Source organism: Anticarsia gemmatalis, chromosome 1, assembly GCF_050436995.1.
Source record: "Anticarsia gemmatalis isolate Benzon Research Colony breed Stoneville strain chromosome 1, ilAntGemm2 primary, whole genome shotgun sequence".
NCBI classification, from domain to species: domain Eukaryota; kingdom Metazoa; phylum Arthropoda; class Insecta; order Lepidoptera; family Erebidae; genus Anticarsia; species Anticarsia gemmatalis.
In genome coordinates this window covers 3,456,103-3,477,524 of record NC_134745.1, presented here as the reverse complement: position 1 = coordinate 3,477,524, position 21,422 = coordinate 3,456,103, and the positions used below count along the sequence as shown (strand labels likewise).

The window sequence follows — 21,422 nt, the reverse complement described above, 5'->3', positions numbered from 1 at the left end:
CGAGTTACAAAGAACCCATTTAGAAACACTTACCTAAAAGAAACCATTAAATGAAATTGAGTCCCCGCCCAGCAAAGAACACAAATAAAACATAACAAACAGTAAGAAAGTGCTCATTAAGAGTTCTAGTAAATAAACAAGAGATAAATTACTGCACGGGCGACAAAATATTAAAAAAAAGCATGCAGATTTATGTCGCGTCTCACGAGGGGACACTAAAACAGCGATTAGTAGAATAAAAGTAAAAAGAAACTGTTGCGGAAATCTTTCGTTAGATAAAATAAGGACTACGTTTTTACCGGTTATTCTGATTATTAAACATCTTATTGTTGCTATGTGCATGAATGTATGTTTTTATCCATTATGTCTATCGAATAAATAGCGTACTCTGCAAATATCCACAGATGGACACTGGCGATTCGTATCTACATTGAATAGTAAGGAGGGTTACCTAAATGAAGCCTATGTCCTAATAAGGCCTTATTCTTTAATTTCCCGCTTCTTGGTGTCGAATGGACGACAATGTATGTAGAAGTGCGTGCATTAGTTGATGTACTTGCTGTAATTAATGTACCTTTAATAAAAACCCTCTGATGAACTAGTTTACAAATCTCGATGTTAGAAACAAAAGTCCACCCTGTACAGTGTACATATCTCTTGTAAGAAAATTAGAAATGTTTCCCTTTGTTCGTAAAAAACAAATTAGGTACAACACCGTTCTGCTTAAACGTTTGTCGAATTCGCTTATTTCATAGCTCGAACCGAAACATGGCACAGCAACGGTGTCAGTTACACAGCAAAAATATTGTCGAGAAAAACTGTGATAAGATACCGAACACGAATATTTTAAAATGTACAATATTTATAAGGGTTGCAATCAAAATGATAACCTTTTTGGCTGCATTGTTTCTGTGTATTGAATAATTTAGGTAAATATAATGTGTATTTTGATGGAAAGATTTAAAAATCAACCAAAAAAACGTATGTGTGACGTTTTATTATTACCTACTTTTGTTTCAATATTTTTAGTGCGCATGAAATATTTTTTCTGTTGTTATGGCAACCTGCATGATAGAGAGAGAGAGAGAAACTAATAACAACTTGATTGTTTTTAGATTTTGTCACTAAAGCACAAACTAAAGTTTGAAAACTTCCAATTAAGTTTCATACTACCTGTCTGTGAAAATACAAATATTAACTAGCCCGGGCTGACTCCACGTTTAAAGATAAAACAATGTGAGTTATTTATGTCTGCCAAAGTAATATTTTCATTTCGTTAAATAAAAATTAGTAGACTAAGCCCATAAGTCTAAAATCTAAACGAAATATTTATAAAAATAAATGAAGAATAGGTGTAATCCTATTTGAACTTATTTTAGAAACAATAAGCCTGTCGTAGACAAATCCCAGTGGACAAGTATTACGGGAAATATCGACATATTGACGTCTCCTAATAGTTATAATCCTCTGTACGGAATTGGAGAGAAAATCTTAGAAATATTGCAGACACCAATATTAGAAGTAGAGAATGTCTATTTAAGCTCAGTATGTCTGCAGATGATGTTATAGCTTTAGTCGTTTAAAAACAATTAGAAGTACGATTTGTTGTGTTGTTATTTGCTGCTGTATGAAGTTCAATCAAAAGATAGTTCTTAATTGAAGTGATTCTGCAAATCGAATGTCTTTCAAACTTTGAAAAAGTTAATTTTGTATGTGTAGTACTGGGTGGTGTAGGTGATAAAAATGTCGCGTCATGTGGTTAACCAATTGGCAAGCAAGAAGAAATAGATTCATTCACCACACGGTTATTAACAAAATCTATATGAGACTACATACTATGCTACTCATGCATATAAAATTTCGAGACGAGAAAAAACAAACTACAAAAGAAACTTCCACCTATTTATTAAAACATCATTACGTACGGAACCCCCTATTAGTAGAGATTTCATTTAGTGGCGGATCCCCTAAATCGTTTAAGTTAAACCGGGGATTTACCCCGAGGTGGAGTATTAAAGGTGCATTCGCTATACTAATTGAAAAGAGGGGAAATATTATTGATTGGCCACCTTTTTTTCGCTTCAGGATTTTGGTTAGCTTTTGTTTTTATTTCGGGAGGATATTGCATATTAGGTAGGGGCTGAAGTAAGTGAAGAGAGTTTTGTTAGGAAATACATCATATTACAGTGACGCGGTTTTGTATTATAAGTTCAATTTTTCTCCAAATGAAACGATGGGGAGGGGGTAAGGCCTTGAATCCACCACGCTGGCCACGCTGGCTTGGGGACTTACTTCTCCTGTTTTGAAGTCGGTTAAAATGAGTTTTGAATATTTTCACCCAGGTTCCAATATTTGCTACAACAAACGCTTGTAAACTTCTACTAATTATCTAAAACTAAATTCTCTTGTCCGTATAATCACACGATTCAGCTGCATAGGTGTTCTCATTACCTTCCAAACAAATCCTTGTCTTACAAACACGGTTGGCGTGACAAAAACGACATCAATTTACATAATTAATCCTCCCTGTGACACGGTTAAGCGGATTACTCTGAACCAAATTGGATGTGGCTACTCTATTACGTCATATATGTTCGTACCTGGGTATTTTTTCGTAGGATAATTAAAGTAGAGTCCGGTGATGGGGTTTGTTGATTTAGGAGATGTGTAGGAAGTAATTACTTGACTTAAAGAGAGATAATCCCGTAATAAAATATAGTTCAATTGATATGCGCGATAATATTTTTGATGATGGTAAATTGGTTTCATAGCTATAATATTTGTGGTCAACTATTATTTATCGAAATATTGAGACGATTCTTTTTTAACTACTTAGTTTCGATAGTACCATACATAAAATTAATGCAAGATCAGTATCATCACAATAAAACGTTATTTAAATTAGCTGTCATACTCAAGAAATACTTATTAGAAGCTTTCAAACAAGACATTTTCACCATAACAAGACGCAAATCGTCCAAAAATAGCACTTTCCAACTAAAATCAATCACTCAATTTTCAATTCAAATATTTTCATTGCTTCATTCCATAAATCAGCCTACTTTACCCCTGAAGGCTTCCAAAAATAGATAAAATAAGGGTAGAAAAAAACTTTTTTCGTGATATTGAATAAGGTCTCGTTGTTTTATTCCATTTTCGCGTCAGATCATACGTCAATGTGACAATGTGTGTGACGTCATCATCCATTTGTTCAAATCGGCTCGGCGATTTGGTTTTATATCCAACGTGTCCAACGTGCACCGAATTTGTATTAAGGACCGTTTTTTCTTATTTCTTTCGGTAGAGGTATGAAAATATATTTTTTTAACATGGTTGCATTTTTAATCATTCTGGCAGTACATTTTGATGTGTTTGAAAGAATATTTATTTATTCGTCGGTAACCTACCAATTTATTCGGCAAACACAGGAAATGTATGCTTTATTATTTTAGTTAAATCTGGACACTCTTTCTCTTTAATTTTTTCATAATTTTCATGACTAAATATAGTTTTTTAATCACAATATACATCTAAGAAATTCACAATTTAACTATAAGCGTATTATCAAAAACCCTGCTCGAAAGATTACAAACGTCCTTCAAAACCAACTACAGAAATCACCTCCTAAAATCACAGTACAAAACAATGAAATAGCTTTGTATAAATAATAACTGGAACAGGAGCTTGCCGACACGGACCGTCGTAAGCGGCTTACTCCGGCCCTTCAATTTGCCAGGCAAATCTCTTCGCACCTCGTACAATGGATGCCTTAGAGGAAAATTACGCTGGATTGACACCGACTCTGAAAGCCGTGGTTCTTTTGAAGAATATGTGGATTGTATGTAGAAATGGAATAGGTTTTGCTACTGGTCTTTTAACTGAAGAAAACCTACTACTGTTAGTACCTACTTGAGAGGATTCGTAGTTGAAGAAGCTTAGGTACAATAAGTAGAGTTTATTCACGAGAAAAAATTTGGTTGTATATAATAATTTTATTATATTCTTACTACACAATTTAGATACAAATTAACGGCGAACGAAGGAAAACTCATAATCTATACTAATATTATAAAGCTGAAGACTTTGTTTGTTTGAACGCGCTAATCTCAGGAACTACTGGTCCGATTTGAAAAATTATTTCAGTGTTAGATAGTCCACTTATCGAGGAAGGCTATAATCACGCTACGACTAATAGGAGCAGAGTAACAGTAAAAAATGTTACAAAAACGGAGAAAATTATGACCCATTCTCTCCTATGTGACGCAAGCGAAGTTGCGCGGGTCAGCTAGTTTTCAATATTTGATTTGATTGAACATTAATTTAATAAATAACTTTATGTAAATAAATAGTAAATAAGTTATTTATTAAATTGACTTATAGGTAATAGTTACAAATTGTGCAGCAGTGAAATATAGTCTATACTTTAAATCCTTTACATTGTGAAACTCTGGCCAGCGCTGATGCTGTAAAAAGTATAAAAAACAAATGACACGAGTTGCACTGGAGCTCCACAAATAAAACGGTTTGGAAACGTAACCTCAATCAACAAACACGCGTAGTTGTAAACAGCGATGCGTTTTTGTACGAATACGCGAACTTGCAACAGAAAGCCGATATTTTAAATGAAAACAAAGAACGAACGTATGAACATAGAAAATCTATTTATATGAATAAAAAATTATTGCTTAATGTGTGTGATTAGCGCAAAACTCGAAAACAGCTCAACACGGAAAGAAAAATGCGAAGAGAAAAATAAAAGAAACAGGAAGAATAAAGTTACCGGGATTGCACAGAAATTGTTGTTTCTAAATTGATGTCTTTATTTATCAACATTAAAGTTGAAAGCCACATAATTTTAGATAAAAGACATTCAAATCATTTTATTCAGATCTAAAACCCAAGATAAACGAGATAAAGAAAAAAACGAAATAATGAGTATTAATACTCATTAATTACGATTATTTTGGGATTAAAAGATAATAGAAATGTCACCAAAATGAGTTATTGATGCTTCGACAACAAGACTCCGTGGCGCAACGGTAGCGCGTCTGACTCCAGATCAGAAGGTTGCGTGTTCAAATCACGTCGGGGTCAATTATCAGTTTTTGATTTTGACAATATCAAAACTGGGAACAAAATTATAAAATTCCCAAAGGTGTTATCTTTTTAAAATCTTCTTTAAACTATTTGTTACCCTATAAATTACCGTTTCCAGACTAATACACTGGCCTTAAAATTTTAATATAGATGTTGCAATCAAATTGACTTGCAAAATGTTTAGCTCCACTTACTTATATTATTGTTATCAAAAAATATTCTTTGAACCTTATACAAATCGTAGTAAGTTGAGAATAAGAACATTTATGATGCAGTCAAAATGAGTTGCATAATATTTTAAGCACTGGTTATACAAACAAGACTATTTTCGTCTATGCGATAATTTATTGTCCCATTTGTGGCGTGCAATTTTGGCGTCTATGCATGTCGACTCCGTGGCGCAACGGTAGCGCGTCTGACTCCAGATCAGAAGGTTGCGTGTTCAAATCACGTCGGGGTCATGTCTCTCTTTTTGGACATTTCAAATATGATTACTTAGAGCTTAAATAAGTTAGTTTTGGAGTATTTTGGAAAAATAATTGTAATCCAAGTATGTTTTTAAGTTATTACATTTTAATTTTATGTATGAATGAAATTGCTATATTTACATAAAACGTGTCTGTGAGATAATTATTATGTGTATGTCTATATTCACAGGTGTTTTCTCATAAAAATGTAAAGTTGGCTCGACTTATTTCCTTTGATGTGACGTAATCGAGAACTCGTAGTAATTACGTAGCAAGTGCTACGACAACGTAACGCGACTGTCTTAAGTAAGTGCGTTTTGTCGCAGACACAGTGTTCACCTTAGAGTTGCATATTGTAAAGTAGCTTGAAAGCCAACAACATGGACAATATATGAAATTTGTACAACCTCTCATGCTTTTTAAATAATTATCTTATTAATAAATGTCGTGGAAACTCTCTGATTAGTAACACAGTGTTTTGTTACTTTCGATATTTTTTTTTACTGTAAAAGTAATAAAACACTATATATTATCAGAGCCTATACGACGTTTATTAGTAGGATAGTTTATCTGAATTATACTTATTGTACGGATGAGCAAAATCGTTTCTTCTGACTTCAAACTTAATTAGGGCCCAAACTAAACTATTCAGCTATTAAAATAAATTGAATTAATTAACATTAACGTATTACTGCACAGCTAATTGACGTACCTAATTATTATTATAATTACTAATGAGCTCTTGAGACCAAATTTACTGAAGTCTAAAACAGATAAATAATGTGGGTAATATTAATTATGATACATGTTACATAAATCCATGCCCGAATTACGATTCATACACAAATCTAAATTTTACACTGTTCCTAATAAGATGACAATTTATAAGCTCACGAAACCTTTTCATATTTCGATGTTTTAGCCAAAAACATTGGCTTCATAAATTTACAATCGTTTTAATAGTGCAGAAAAAAAAATGTCGAGACACGTTTTACATTCTGCTAATACTCGTTTAAAAAGTGTGCAGATATATTGAAGGTAAAAGGCAAGTGACTCCGTGGCGCAACGGTAGCGCGTCTGACTCCAGATCAGAAGGTTGCGTGTTCAAATCACGTCGGGGTCAATGACATTATTTTTGAAGAAAATTAAAATTCTGTTAATGTCGTTTATTACTATAAGAATGTAAGTACCATAGTAAAGTAAAAATTAACCCAAAACTCTAAAAAAAAAAAAAAAAAATTATTTCTAGTTTAGTTTAGTTTTTAAAAGTTACTTATAGTTAAGTTTTATTGTAATAAAAATATGGATTTATTTCTTAAACTCAAATATGTGATGTGAGTTTTTCTTTTATGAAGATTTGCTTTCAGATCTTTATCAACTGAAAATTGAAAAAAATATCGTATGAACCATAAATCAGTTACTGTTGTTACCAGTTTAGAAATAATCCGTTTAATGAACGGGCGCTTCAGAAACCAATTAAAATACCATTTTATATTTAAAAATAATCGGGAGATCTGTCTATACTGTTCATTGATTCTATTTGCTTGTACTTTTCTACTGTATTTTTAGTAAACTATCCCGTAAAGTGAAAGAATTCTTGGAGTCGGTCCAAATTCTATAGTTTATATGTTTTCTCTTTACTATAACAATTCAGGTTATCGGTTTCCTACAAGAACTAATAAGATGAACAAACCCAAAACCAATTAAAAATCAGAATCTAAAAGATTTCAAAAACATAAGTACCTAAATATAGTACACATCTTTACCTTTTGCAAATTAAATAACAATCACCAAATAAAAATATCGCCAAAAAATTACAAAAAGACAGTATTGACCCCGACGTGATTTGAACACGCAACCTTCTGATCTGGAGTCAGACGCGCTACCGTTGCGCCACGGAGTCATACTGGTAATGCGCTAATAACAAGACGTAACTAGAGCTAATAAATTATCTGAAAGATAATGTACCAATTAATTTCTGTTATCTAGTATCTACGTATCGACAGATACGCTATCTGTAGGTATGAAGTTGATAGTGAATGTTTGTTTACATTCGTAGAGTTATCTCGGAAATGGCTGAACTGGATTTGTTTGGATTGGAATGTGAATGCATTACGTACCTACTAGAATCTGTCTGTAACAAATGTACTTTATTTAAAGTATGATAGTATTTAAGCTGATGTTATTGATTACTGCTACTAAATTGTTTTTGAAGTTTAACTGAATCTAAAAGCTATTAAAACTTGAGGTCAAATATAATTTCACTGTATTTATCTCAAATAAACCTCTTTTTAGGCATTTTTTGATAACCAGTAAACAGCCAAAATAGTATATTATTTACTTTGAAACATTCACTTTCTCATATTTTTGTGTTTAAGACTGTCCGATTTAGTTAGCCAGCAGACAAAACAGAGAGAGTTAATTTCATGATTATTTTAGTAATATTAGATAACTAATAACAATATAACATGGAAGTGAAAGTTCAGATTGTCAAAACATTGTTCACATTCTAACCTAAAAATAGTCAGAAACATACAAAACAAAAATAAATCGAAGCGAACACAATATAAATGCGGTCATTAGAGCTATTACGTTCGTCTTCATTTACTTATTTAATTTGCTGATAGACACGCGACGATACCGAACAGTGGTTTCATTAAACGACTTTTAACTATCTACATATAGCTGTGATAGCCGAGTGATATACTTACCTATGGTGTCTACATTTGTATAGAAGTAGTCATAACCACATTTGCATTGACCTCCCACGTATCTGGTTGTAGGTTCAAACGTAAGGGAACTTAAATCTTGCGTGCACGGGAATTCAAGCAATAATCTTTATTATAATTAAGCAATTTTCAGTGGACTTGCTATTTCTTCTCTTAAGGTTCTTTCTAGATTCAGCAACTGTTAATGAGTAAATGATTTGATTGTAACTGTTAATGAGTAATTAATTTTGAATGCAAAATCAAAATCAAAATCAAATCATTATTCATTTAGGTCAAATATTGACACTTATGATAGTCGTTACAATTACTGAATCTACCACTAGCTCGGAAAGGGGGTAGAGCCTTATGAGAAGAGCTAGCGAGAAACTCACGGCCACTCTTTTCAATCGCCAAAAAGTTTTACAATGTGGTTGATACAATAATTGATCATGCGAGGAGCTGCCAACAATCAGCGATATAGACTAAACGTCAATTAAGTTAAATGAACATAGCTAGGTTATTTATTAGTCTCTGATCATACCGTATGTTGGGGGCACCTACTAGCATGTGATAATAAGAATATGGGCAGCAAGTGAGCACACTGGTTGTGAACATTATAAAAGAAAAAAGTGACAGTTTTATGAATAACATCAAATTGTACGTAACATCACCTATTTGCATCATTAATTGCCCATATTTTACAATATTTAGACCTACTGCTACTGAGTTTATACAATTTATAGCAAAGTTCCCTAATTTCAAAGAATCCTAATCAAGCGAGCGACTAATCCCAAGAGCTATTGTCGTTTAGATACTCATCAATTCTGTAATAAGCTTTCCTAACGAGATGTTCCTTAACAGCAACTTTGAATTTTGGCAGGGGTAAATCCATGATGTGCTTTGGAAGCTTGTTGAAGAAACGAATGCCGAGACCTACAAACGAATTGTGCACCTTGTGTAAACGATGATGGGGACCTACTAATTTGTGTCTGTTTCTAGTGTTGTAATTGTGTCTATCGCTATTTGTTGCGAAAGTCCCTAAATTTTGTTTTATATACAACAAGTTTGCAAGCACATACTGTGATGACACCGTCAGTATCCCTATCTGCCCAAAAAGCTCTCTCAAGGAGTCTCGCGCTCCTAAACTATAAATTGCACGGATAGCTCTTTTTTGAAGGACAAAAATAACATCTATATCAGCAGCCTTACCCCACAGTAATATACCGTAAGACATGACGCTGTGAAAATAACTAAAGTAAACCAGTCTTGCCGCATCCACACCAGCAAACTGTCTTACTTTTCTGATTGCGTACGCGGCGGAGCTGAGTCTCCCCGAGAGATGCGCTATTTGAGTGCCCCATTGGAGCTTGCTATCCAGACTGATACCTAAAAAAGTTGCCGAAGCTACCAAATCGATAGTTTGCCCATTTACGACTATGTTAGTACCTAAATTCCTCGCGTTGGGCATAGTGAACCTAATGCACTTAGTTTTGTTAGAATTTAATAACAGATTATTACAAGTGAACCAGTTGCGGACCTGTTCAAGAATACTATTGATATCAATAAAACAAGACTTCGAACGATCTACTTTAAAAATGAGTGAAGTGTCATCTGCAAATAATATAATATCCTACATCATTTTGTATATGTCCCACTTTCCCATCCTGTTTCAATCTCATTCAGGCGTGTTCCGCACAGTGCATATAACTTTTAAATAGCCTACATTAATACGCTCAACTCTTTGTTTACCATCAATTGATAGACAGCAATTACAATAAATCCCAAAGTGGGAAAAAAATCGTAATAAATGTCATGTTTTTGACATAAAATTAACTGCTAGGTACTGAAATTAATATCATTTAGAAGCAAAAAGTTGGTTTTGCTTATGTTAATTGCATAATATTTGATACTAAATTAACTGAAGCAAAGCATGGCAGCTAATTACAGATCTCACATATACGCTGAACTTCAATTAAGTAATAACTATTAATATGCTACAATCTAAAATGTACTCTAAACGCGAGGACATAAAGCTGAAATTTCCTTGTAGTGAAAATAAGTTATTTCAGCAGTACATATTTAAATTGGTGCACTTGTTCAACGTTACTGTTTTTGATGTTATTGAATTAAATTTTAACCGGCATTTTCCAATGGTTTCGCTCACAAGACCACTTCATTATGAAAAACATTAAAATCAGCTGTTGAAACGTTGTTTTATTTGCAAATTATGGTTATTCATATTTATGTTTATTGAAATAAAATATTGAGAAATGTGGCTTTTCAGAAGTATTAATGTTACTTTTATACTTTTAACATGATAATAATAATGTATGACAACGTTTATAGTGCAATGGTTAAAGTGATCATTGTGGTGATCAACGAACGGTGGTTTGATTTCCACTTATAACGAGTACTTGTTCTTCTTTCTTTACTTTTGTGTTCGACAAAAATGAATTAAATGCCACCTGACAAGCTTGATGATGGTTTGAATTTCCTACGACGCATATTTTAACTATTACCGTATCTGCAGAAATTGAGAATTTTACCCGTAAATTTTAGGCGTGTTAATATTTAATTCCTTCGGTTATACAGCAACATTAACTAAACTTTGATTGTGAATCTACGTGTATATTATAAATAGTTTTATGTTTCACTAGCTTTGCCCTCGTGGATTTCCACCCCCTTTAGAGTGGAATATCCACAGATCCTCTCTTAATATTTCTTAACAATTCTCATACCAAATTTCAACTTTTTACGCTCAGTCGTTTCAGCCGTGCGTTGTCCATCAGTTACTCAGTAGCGGAAGAGATTTATGTGTACTATCTCTTCATATCAGTCTATATAAAACTCATGTATTAAATCAAATCAAAATGTCTTCACCCAAATTCACTTCAAACGTACTACAATGGGCTCTAAGACAGTCTACACAGGACCCTCGAGTGGCACAGAGGTACTAGTACTAATGAAGAGCCGTATCACGCACCGATACATACCGAGTACGGCACTGATATATTACCGGTAACAGCTCTTCAGTACTCGAGTGGAGTCCGTAACTGGTATATGTATTAGGTATGTAGTTGCGAAGAATTACGAGTGTATGTTGTGCGTAGAGTATAGTTGAATTGGTCACTGTTTTGAATAGTATGTTAATTCTTTATAAGGTTTTTTTTGCAAGGGTCTGAATAAAATTATTTTTGTTTTTTTTTTCAATTTTTAAAATGAATAATAAATCTTTGGTCTCTGCCAATCATAAGGGGAGAAGGCGTGATTTTATGGTTGTTTGTATGTGTGGTTCTTATGAAAAACAGGCTTTATTCTTAATAGGTTTATTTGACGCTTATTGAAATAGATTAGTGCACTACTAATGTCTTCCAAAAATTAATTTGCCCCAGTCAGCTGATTCTTCATTACAAAAAAATAAAATATCAAGCGTGAAAAATAAAATTTGATGGCCTTTTCATGTTCTAGAATGATCTCTCTAAATCATGTTACACATTCCACAGACACTTCAGTCTATAACAGATCTATATAAAAGGAATTTGACCTTTTTACATAAACCAAAAGCAATTTTATCTTCGTTCGATACACAAGTGCAGTAGGTACCCCCACATTCAGCTTGTTGACTCGAGTCGATCTCAGTGAGGTCCCGCTTGTTATTACTGACTAAAAAAAACTTAAATAGGCGTATCAGGAATGAAAAATAAAATTCGTTGGCCTTTTCAAGTTCTGGAATGATCTCTCTAAACCATGTTACGCATTCCACAGCCACTTTAGTCTGAAACAGATCTCTATCAAAGGAATTTGACCTTTTAACGTAAACCAAAAGCAATTTTATCTTCGTTCGATAGTACACAAGTGCAGTAGGTACCTCCACAGTCAGCTTGTTGACTCGAGTCGATCTCAGTGAGGTCCCGCTTGTTATTACTGTCGGTCATGAATATTCAGCACTCGGCTCCGAGCACTGAAACTTGGAACAACTAACCGACAATCAGTGCGGAGAATTATGAAAATATATGCCGCTGAAGAATTTTTGGTTCGCTTTTTACGTTGGTATTTTTGGACAATATAGTCAACAAATTGGAATGTTTTACGACGAAGTTATGTATTTGGGTGTTGTAAATAAATTAGTAAAAAAATTTAGATTAATTATCTAGTTATGTTCTATTTAGATATCAACATAGGTTTGAGATGGACTGGGCCCAGTCCATCTCAAACCCGAACCCCATTGAAAAGAGTGGTTGTGAGCGTCTCGGCCACTCTTTTCAATCGCCAAATTATTTACAGTGTGGTTGATTCATTTGTCATGTTAAATTAAAATCCCATAACCTAGTACCTACTGCCAAACCAGGTACCTACACACACAAGTTTGTAGTATAAAACGTTGATATAGCTGGACAAAATTTGTACCGACAGACTCACGTAGTAAAGCGCTCATCAATTTAACAAAGTGTCTACCCGCCTTTACATGACGTAATTTCAATCGAATGTATCATTAAGCTTCTAATTTACAGTGGACGGCAGTAAATCGTGTCCGGTCCTTTAATTTATTGGTCGCAGTTTCATGGTCCAGTGCTAAATTAATCTAACACGTATTTAGCTAACTGACGTGTGGATGGCCTTGCAAGTATGGACTGTGGTATTTTGTAGCGCTTAGTGCTTTGTTAGAACATCATTGTAATTGATAACATAATTAGACAACAGATTTGAATGAAAACGGGAAACAATTTTGGACCACGTAGAGAGAGTTTGAAAATTAAAAATTATTTCATTTCAAATGATCAGGTTGCAATTCTAAGATAACCACAACCATACATCTTGAAGCAAGAACTGACCTCGGATCTAATGCAAAATAATAAATCAAGACTCATTTATATTGGGAGTTAGAAATCATTAATAAAGTACCCCATTATAAATTCTCTATTACATTATTGCACTAACAGTTTTCGTTATAAAATAATTTTTGCAATATCGAAAGCAAATATCAGGAAAATAACGAATTTTCAAAAATGCTTAAACATTATTGCGTAGTAAAACATCTGCATTGATTTACGTACACATTTATCAATTTTATTACTCCACTAGCTATCGCCCGCGACTTTTCCTGCATACGATATTCATTTATATTTTCAGCTTTATTTATTACTTCTTGAGAAGCAAAATTTATATTTTAGAGTTTCGGGATTATCCGGAAACGTTTGGCAGTTTTACGACTTAGTTCGTAGAAGCGATATAGATGATACTAATACTAAAATTGTTAGTATCTGGACATCGAAATACCAAGCACTATTAAACTTTTATATTTTGAGGAACCAAACGCGATGTGACGAATACGTACAAATGTTTGATGATTAAAGAGACTGACCATGCAATTTAATGGTATTAATTATAAGAATTTGTGTTTCCAAATAAAAATATGTACCTACGAACAAATTTCGAAATCAAATCATTAGAACAATAATTATCAGGAATTTTGATAGTCAAAATGGTATTTTAGTTTGTGATAAAGTGCTGTAATATTTTTCAATATTGAGTCTAAATGCTATTAAAATATTTAGCAAAAAGGTATTTCATAGAAATCAACGATTATAATTAAAGTTATAATGGATAATTTTACTATAAAAACACGTCTTAATCTGAGAGAAAATACCGATAGAAATATACACGTGAACGTTCTCATATTATTGTTTATGCTTTAAGTAAGCAAACAGGATAGCAATTAGAAAAATCTGCGCACAAGTTTTAATAGTATAAAGGCGTAAAGTACAAAAAAACCTGAGTCATATGGCCAATAATATGAGTACAAATAGCACTTGGACGCAATTCAAATCCTCGCAAACAGTTGCATAAAACTACAATGGTGGCTTCATTAGGGCTGCTGCGACGAAATATTTGCATTCATTGTTATTATTATATGTACTTATTTTTATCTATTATTTTACCTTATTTGTACTTATACACATAAGTAACATTAAACCGATTACCTATACCCGAAGGTGTTGGCAGAGGCATACAATATTTTTTACGTCCAATAATTTGTGTGCATACTTATTGGTATTTACCGAGCACATTTCCAAATGTCAGGCTACTATTTAAATATATTCTAATATAAACTTATAATAACTGTTTTCCTGACACGTGAACCGTACCCGAGACCTCAATTTGATTGATATTCTGCTTCTGTTTCACACACTTGGACTGGAACACTAAACAGAGTCCTACACAATTCACTAGTTTCAATAAAATTGACCGCTATAGCCAAATATCGACTATGAAGACATTTAGAAACCTGTAAAAAATACATAAAAATTACTCGAAATCATATAAATTTTCGTAGATAGATAATAAGAAAACAGTTAAGTTGAAAAAGCACAAAGTCACTGGCGGCACCTGCACTCAACCATTTCAGTAACAAAGAAGACCAGGAACATTTCAAGTCTTAACTCTTATTACAGGAAGGATAATAACTACTAGAAAAGCGGTAGTACTACTATTAAACTGTTGGCGCCCCTACTGGGATGCAAGCAAAGCCGGATATACGCGGCTCACTTTACGATTATTACTTCCTTTGCGCTCTTACTGTGACACTAGTGGGTACTGAACGCTTGTTTTATTGTTTATTATTCTTTCAATGGGGGAAGATCAGACAAATAAGGGTTGTGAATAAATCTGTGTGTTTTGATCACTGCTGATGGATTTCTTGAGAGTGGAGCTATTTATTTTGTTGAGGAGGGAATAGAATTGCAAGTTTGTTTTGTCAAGAAAACAAATAATTACTACGTTTTCTCACTTAAGTACTGAAATAAATGTATTTTCGTTTCTTATATTGTAATTAAAATTATTCCCATTTTTGCTTACGAGCACCACTTAAAAGTAAAGTTTGTAATCGTTAAATCGCTAACATTATTGTCCACAATCAGGATGAAAGGCAAATTCATGTCTTTAATCGTGAAAAACAATAAAAACAACTAAACCACCGATTCCAAAAGTATCGTATGTATCGACTCACTAAGAGACCACCCGAAGGCAGAGTGATCTGAAACAAATACATATTACTTCCCACTAAACTTTTGACTGCTTCCGTGGCGCAGTGGTTTAGGTCACCACGCCGCAACCATTGCGTCGGGAGGTCGTGGGTTCGATTCCCACACGGGGCAATTATTTGTGCGATCCACAAATAATTGTTTCGGGTCTGGTTGTGCTTTGTGTCCGTTGCTTGTATGTTTGTAAAAGTCCCCGCGACACAAGAGCAATTCTTAGTGCGGGAGATGTCTTTTTAAAAAAAAAAAAACGATTCTGCACAGGTGAATGTACCGGCTCACTCGCGTATTCACATTCACGTAGCCATAAATGTTCGATAATACAAGATTTCAACGCATAAATCTAAGGTTTATTGATTTCCTAAATTACGCTATAAAATCCAACAGCAATAGTGACGAAATACTGTTACGTTAGTTTGCAGAACATAATAGTAGGCTACTAGGAAGTGAGTTTATTATAAGTACGTGTTCAATATTTGTTTTTCGGTGCATTTATTTGGAACAATTTTGATTGAAATGTGGTTTTTAAGCTGAAATGATTTCAGTAAGTTCATTAAATATGTATTTGTTATTCTCTTTAATTTTTATTGTTTAGAGTTAAACATTGTCAATGAATTGAAAACTGTTATAAAACCCTAAAAATCATTTGGAACTGACTGTGTAGCACAAAATATTTTATGCTACTTTACAATTTCCTTTCTTTTCCAGGTCACATTACAAACATGGCTGCTTTTAGCAATAGCATCTTTAGGAAACTGTCAATACCCGGGGCAATTTGCAATGGTACCACTACCACCGCCGCCGCCACCTATCCAAGTGCCTGTTCCAGTTGCCGTACCTATTGGTATTCCTATACCAATCAGAGAAAAAACCACAACAACAACCCAGAAACCAGAAGAAGAATCTCCACCGATAAATATATACATTCCATTCCCTCCACCGTTACCTGCCTTACCCCCATTACCTTTTCCGCCCCCACCCTTCCCTCCAGGACCGGTTCCACCAGGACATTGTAATAACAACACCAACGGAGAAGCTCTACCGTTCCCACCACCTCCCCAAATGTACCCTTTACCTTATTTACTTCCAGCACCGCCCCCTATGATCATGGTACCAGATTTTCGACCAGCTACCAAACGAAGGCGAAAGAAAACCAAAGATTCTTCTTCGTCGGATAGCGATACGGATAGTGATTCATCGTCCTCGGATACTGATAGCAGTTTTGAGAGAAAAAAGAAAAAGAAATGGAGAAAAAAACATCGTAAATTACGTAAGAAACATGTTTGGTAGTCGTAACATAAATGTTTCTAAAGCCTAAAGGTGGTCTACTCTGAAATTACAACCTTCGGGACCGATGACACTCGACCGAAGGTTCCATTTCTTCTTCTAACTTTAATTATAATAAAATATGTTATTTTTAACGTTACTTAAGACCTTTTATAACTATGTATATTCATTCAGTAAGACTCAGTCATCAAAATCATTAGTAAAATCCGCTTACGGAATTTCAACAATGGTTTAGATGGAATAGCAGCTCCTTACAATGAACTTCTAACACACACGTAACTTCAAGAAATCTTTTTTAAGGTTCAGGTTTTCAATCATAGACCGAAATTGCTTTTGCCTTACGACAAACAGTTTTAAAATAGATCTTCTTGAAGTTAAAGACTTCGAAGATCTAAAGCACATTAAGGTTTCATGAAACAGCCGAACAAGCGACCTATTACCCCGAAGCAAAGCCAGTGCAGTGCATTACCATTTTTATAGCAGTGTGTCTGCGTATTATGCAGATTGGTACGTCGACGACTGAGGAGTGAGCGGCCTGATTGGGGAGAGGCAGCGGTCACACTCATTTATGAGATGATGTAGCTATGAAAAATTGTTTATGTATGTTATGAAGGAACTACAGTGAATGTAGGTCGACGATTACTAGTGTCTCTATTATTATTTGGCGTTTCCGAAATAATTTGCGTGTGCGATTGAAAGCAGACGAGCATTGCTTGATTGACGGGTATGCAAAATTTTCAATATTGAATGGTTCAAGGGTGCTTTATAATTCGATGGTTACAAATATGTCCAGAAGCACATGTGAGTTTTCTGCTAAATTGGATCAATTTCTTTACAATTCGAAGTGGTCGCCATGGCCAAAATAGGTGGTATAGAAAGATAATTCGATGGTTAAGTAACATCTCAGAAATGGAACACTAGTCTCTATAAAAAATCTTACAAACCCGTAAGATTATAATCGATAACTCTCAAAACGTAACATCATTGTAGATCATAAGACATTTATCTCTATTGACCGATAGATGGCGCTATTACCAAAACGTAATTTTTCGACAAGAACAAAATAACCGCTTGAAATGCGATATTGGGACATACCCTAATGTGTTCTGAAAGCGAGTGCCGTGCTAATCTATGCAAACCGGGTTTAAGATTGACTTGTTTGTAGGGCACACTTCGTTCGTGATTACGGCACACGTATGGAGACTAATCTCGGCTTTACCTATACACGGTTTTACAAGAGGGATTGTTTGGTATTACTCACTTTTATAAAATTGTGGATGGTTTGTTTATACTTCGAAGCCTTTTCAGGAGAGAAAATTTGAAAAATGTGAAAGCAGCTATTTTATCTATATTGTAATAATCTGGAGCAAAAACTTGATAAAATAATTACACACTTCAGACCCGAAATCATTAAGTAAATTTTTATTTGCTTTTAAATTTAAAACCGTATGGAAGTCACACTGCAGCGGCCAGCTCCAAAAAATTAAATAACTCATTTTAAAGCCAATTTAAGCTCAGACTCTCCCACATACAATCTTCGCAACAATCACCAGACTCACAGCATCAGAACTGCTCCATAACTTACGTACGTCGCTAATAAACGACAATGGCGTTACATAAATTTGTTGGAGGCAATAAATAATGGAAAATTGCCCACCCATGTCAACCGGTATCAAATTGGTGGTGTCAGTACTCCTTACTAACGTGTTATGTGAGGATTAAGTTGCTATAGATGTTACCGTAAAATAACATTGTGGTGAACCATGATAAGTGCCAGTTTGAGACGTCAGTAGCTCGATTCTCTACTACTATCGACTACCGACAACCGACCTGTCATCGAGAAATTTTGTATGAAAATCTGATCAGCGCCTCTGACGGGTGTCGTAGGAAACATTTTGGCAGTACATTCTAAATGTCAAAATTTCGATACCTAGCCGGTTGTCGGTAGTCCATAGAGGTAATGAATCGAGGTACAGAACATTTATGTGATTACTATTATCATGATGTAATAGTAAAGTTGGTCGTTGCTATCGATGCATCGAGATCATGCGCATACGATATGAATATTTGTGTGATACAGAAATACCTAGTTGTTTTGGCGCTGGTGATGTCTGTTGTTTGTAAAATTTGCACAATATTGATTAAATCTACTCTGGTAGTAAAAAATCAAGTATCCTGTTATCATAGTCAATTTAAAAGTATTTACAGCAACGACTAATCGTTTCTTAGCTTATAGAATCCAACTCAAAAACAGCAAATGTTCAAAAGTTTTATATAAAACTGTGCCCCAACTATATGCTCCATCGGTAAACACCTTAGAAAGTCTTAAGTTCTCCATAGTTAGAAGTTTAACAGTAGCACAATATATTAGGTACCTCATAATTCACGTGAACCAATGACCTCGATATGGTAGGTCAGGGTGCATGGAGAAAGTACAGGATACTTGAGAACGGTCCAGGGAATAGAGGATTAATGAAACAACATTACCTTAATGTAGGGTCTTTACGACGCAGATTTTATGCAAAAGAAAGGAGAAATCCAATATATTTTGAAAGATTTTCGTGAACACCACGGCGTATTTAACAGAAAAATAATTCAAAAATATACATATGTATTAGGTAACTACATGAATTTAATTTAAATTTGAAACCAAATATTGTTTATAGCTAGTGCATTGTTATATGTTTTAATCTGGGAACCTTTTATGTTTTATGCGTCTGTATTTAAGTTGACTGCCATAAATAAATGAGAAATGGTTACAAGTCTTATTCGCGCATCAAACTTGCTTTAAAATATTTTAATTTCCCGGATTCTCTTTTTCTTTTGTATAACTTTTATACTTATTAGCAACATTTTTTTATCACTCTGGCCTAGTTGACCGAGTTTAGGCGGCCTCTTCCCAATATTAGCAGAAGATCCGCCTACAATAATCAATCATTAGGCAAGCTTGTAGGATCGCCTCCCGGCCGACTGTATCAGCACTCCAGATCTCAAACATTAAGTGCCATTAATCACATCGACTTGTTTTTGTTACAAATACACGCTAATGTAACGGAACACTTTAGTGTATTGGCAATATTTTTAAACACTACAAAAATATATTTGAAAAGAAATAGTACTAGAATTCATAGTTAAACAACCGAAGCTCCCAATTAAATCCGAAATTTCAATTTTACGCTTCAAATGGTGTCGATAATACTGACTTATATACTTAATAACTAGTTTTTAGTCATCTAGACAATAATTGCCACGTCATAAATTCACCTGATGTTTCGTGAGCTTCTTTTCTTCATGTGTAAAATGATAATGTACAAGGGTAGAAATATAGGAACATAGAGAGCAATCCAATCAGATCAAAAGAAAAGAAAAGAAAATGAATGTAAAGTTTTTGAAGTTTCTTCTCAGCAATACATGCGGTTTAAACGATCTATCCTTTTCTGTTTCTAGTGTGCCAATTTAAAGGACATTATATCCCTAATTAAAAAGTCCATCAATAAGTCCCCATTCCCCTCTGAAAAGCAAAACCTTGCATTCCAATTAATCCAATGAGCCTCACAAATATTCAATTACAATACCTTAAAACGACTTTATATATTCCACTCAGTAATTCGTCCGCCTTTAAACAAATTATCCCAATTTACATTCTTAAATAGCAATTATTGTACAAAGGATCGCCTATTTATTATTAACGTCGGTACATTTTAATTAAAATGGCGAAATCGCAAATAAATACGTTTACAAATTTGCTGTATTGTTAATTTTATTTTGGTATTTCGGGTTATTGATAACGCAATCTGTTATCGAATATTTGTTTATTTTATCGCTTGGAAATGTACAATTTTAATAGCTTTCCTGCTGTTGGTAATGTGTCCCTTTGGTTAGGTACTTTGGGCTGGTAGAGACGCTCGCTGTTTCGTTTATTAACAAAAATATTAGGATAATTTTATTTATGTTCGTACTATAAAATACCTTTCAAGAGTATAATAAATAGGGCTATTATTCTTTAATCAGTTTTCCTACTATAATAACAAACGTTTTGAGAGTATGTTGTATATAGAGTAGATTATATTTCTATTCTTATTAACAATATCCTTATTATTATAATTCATTGGTACTTTTTCCTTTAAAACGATTGTGAGTAATGAATGACAAAAGATTTAACATAACGAGTGATAAAATATAAAAAAAACATACTTTTATATTAATCTCCCATGTAGTCACATAGGAGATTAATATAAAAAGTATGTTTTATATAGTCATATATCACTATAATAACAGTGTCATAACTTTAATAATATTTAAATGAATTCTAAATATTTATGATTATATATCGTCAAGGTAATTCAATATTATTATACATAAGTATAATGGGCGCAATAATAGAACAGAATTAAAAAGAGATAAAATATACATTTGTATTATCGAGGTCATTATATTATTGGATCAACTTTCTTAATCTAATAATAATAAGTAGCTCTACCTATACGACTAATTCGACACATGCTTTCAAGTTTCCGTGGTGTAGCGGTTATCACATCTGCCTAACACGCAGAAGGCCCCCGGTTCGATCCCGGGCGGAAACATATCTTTTTGCGGTTGGTGTTTAAAGTTTTGTTTAGAACACTGCGTGCGTAATACATTAATTTTGTTATATTTTTACCTACAAAACATATAGAATCTATATTGATATTTACCGTATTCAAAGATATAGGTATAACTAAATAAAAAATATACGTATGTATTAACATCGCCACTTTACCCCAAAGGACAAAAACGTTAAAAGACGTTGAAACATTGATAGAGTCATAATGAAGAATAGGTACTGA

At 33.8% G+C, this 21,422-nt stretch overlaps 1 protein-coding gene and 5 non-coding genes across 6 annotated transcripts; 5 read left to right on the top strand and 1 right to left on the bottom strand.

Annotated features, from left to right (window-relative positions):
* The first annotated feature begins 5,022 nt into the window (after window positions 1-5,022).
* Window positions 5,023-5,094, top strand: TRNAW-CCA (transfer RNA tryptophan (anticodon CCA)). The gene has a single exon. It is a non-coding gene; the product is annotated as a tRNA-Trp (tRNA).
* Window positions 5,095-5,486: 392 nt separating this feature from the next.
* TRNAW-CCA (transfer RNA tryptophan (anticodon CCA)) lies at window positions 5,487-5,558 on the top strand. The gene has a single exon. It is a non-coding gene; the product is annotated as a tRNA-Trp (tRNA).
* Window positions 5,559-6,615: 1,057 nt separating this feature from the next.
* On the top strand, window positions 6,616-6,687 carry TRNAW-CCA (transfer RNA tryptophan (anticodon CCA)). Its single transcript has one exon. It is a non-coding gene; the product is annotated as a tRNA-Trp (tRNA).
* A 708-nt stretch (window positions 6,688-7,395) lies between these two features.
* TRNAW-CCA (transfer RNA tryptophan (anticodon CCA)) lies at window positions 7,396-7,467 on the bottom strand. Its single transcript has one exon. It is a non-coding gene; the product is annotated as a tRNA-Trp (tRNA).
* Window positions 7,468-15,674: 8,207 nt separating this feature from the next.
* LOC142987372 (uncharacterized) lies at window positions 15,675-16,735 on the top strand. The gene is made up of 2 exons (XM_076136134.1): window positions 15,675-15,853; window positions 16,018-16,735. Exons 1-2 carry the CDS (start codon window positions 15,845-15,847, stop codon window positions 16,597-16,599), a joined length of 591 nt encoding a protein of 196 aa, XP_075992249.1. The 5' UTR covers window positions 15,675-15,844; the 3' UTR covers window positions 16,600-16,735.
* A 4,371-nt stretch (window positions 16,736-21,106) lies between these two features.
* Window positions 21,107-21,179, top strand: TRNAV-AAC (transfer RNA valine (anticodon AAC)). The gene has a single exon. It is a non-coding gene; the product is annotated as a tRNA-Val (tRNA).
* The last annotated feature ends 243 nt before the right edge of the window (window positions 21,180-21,422 follow it).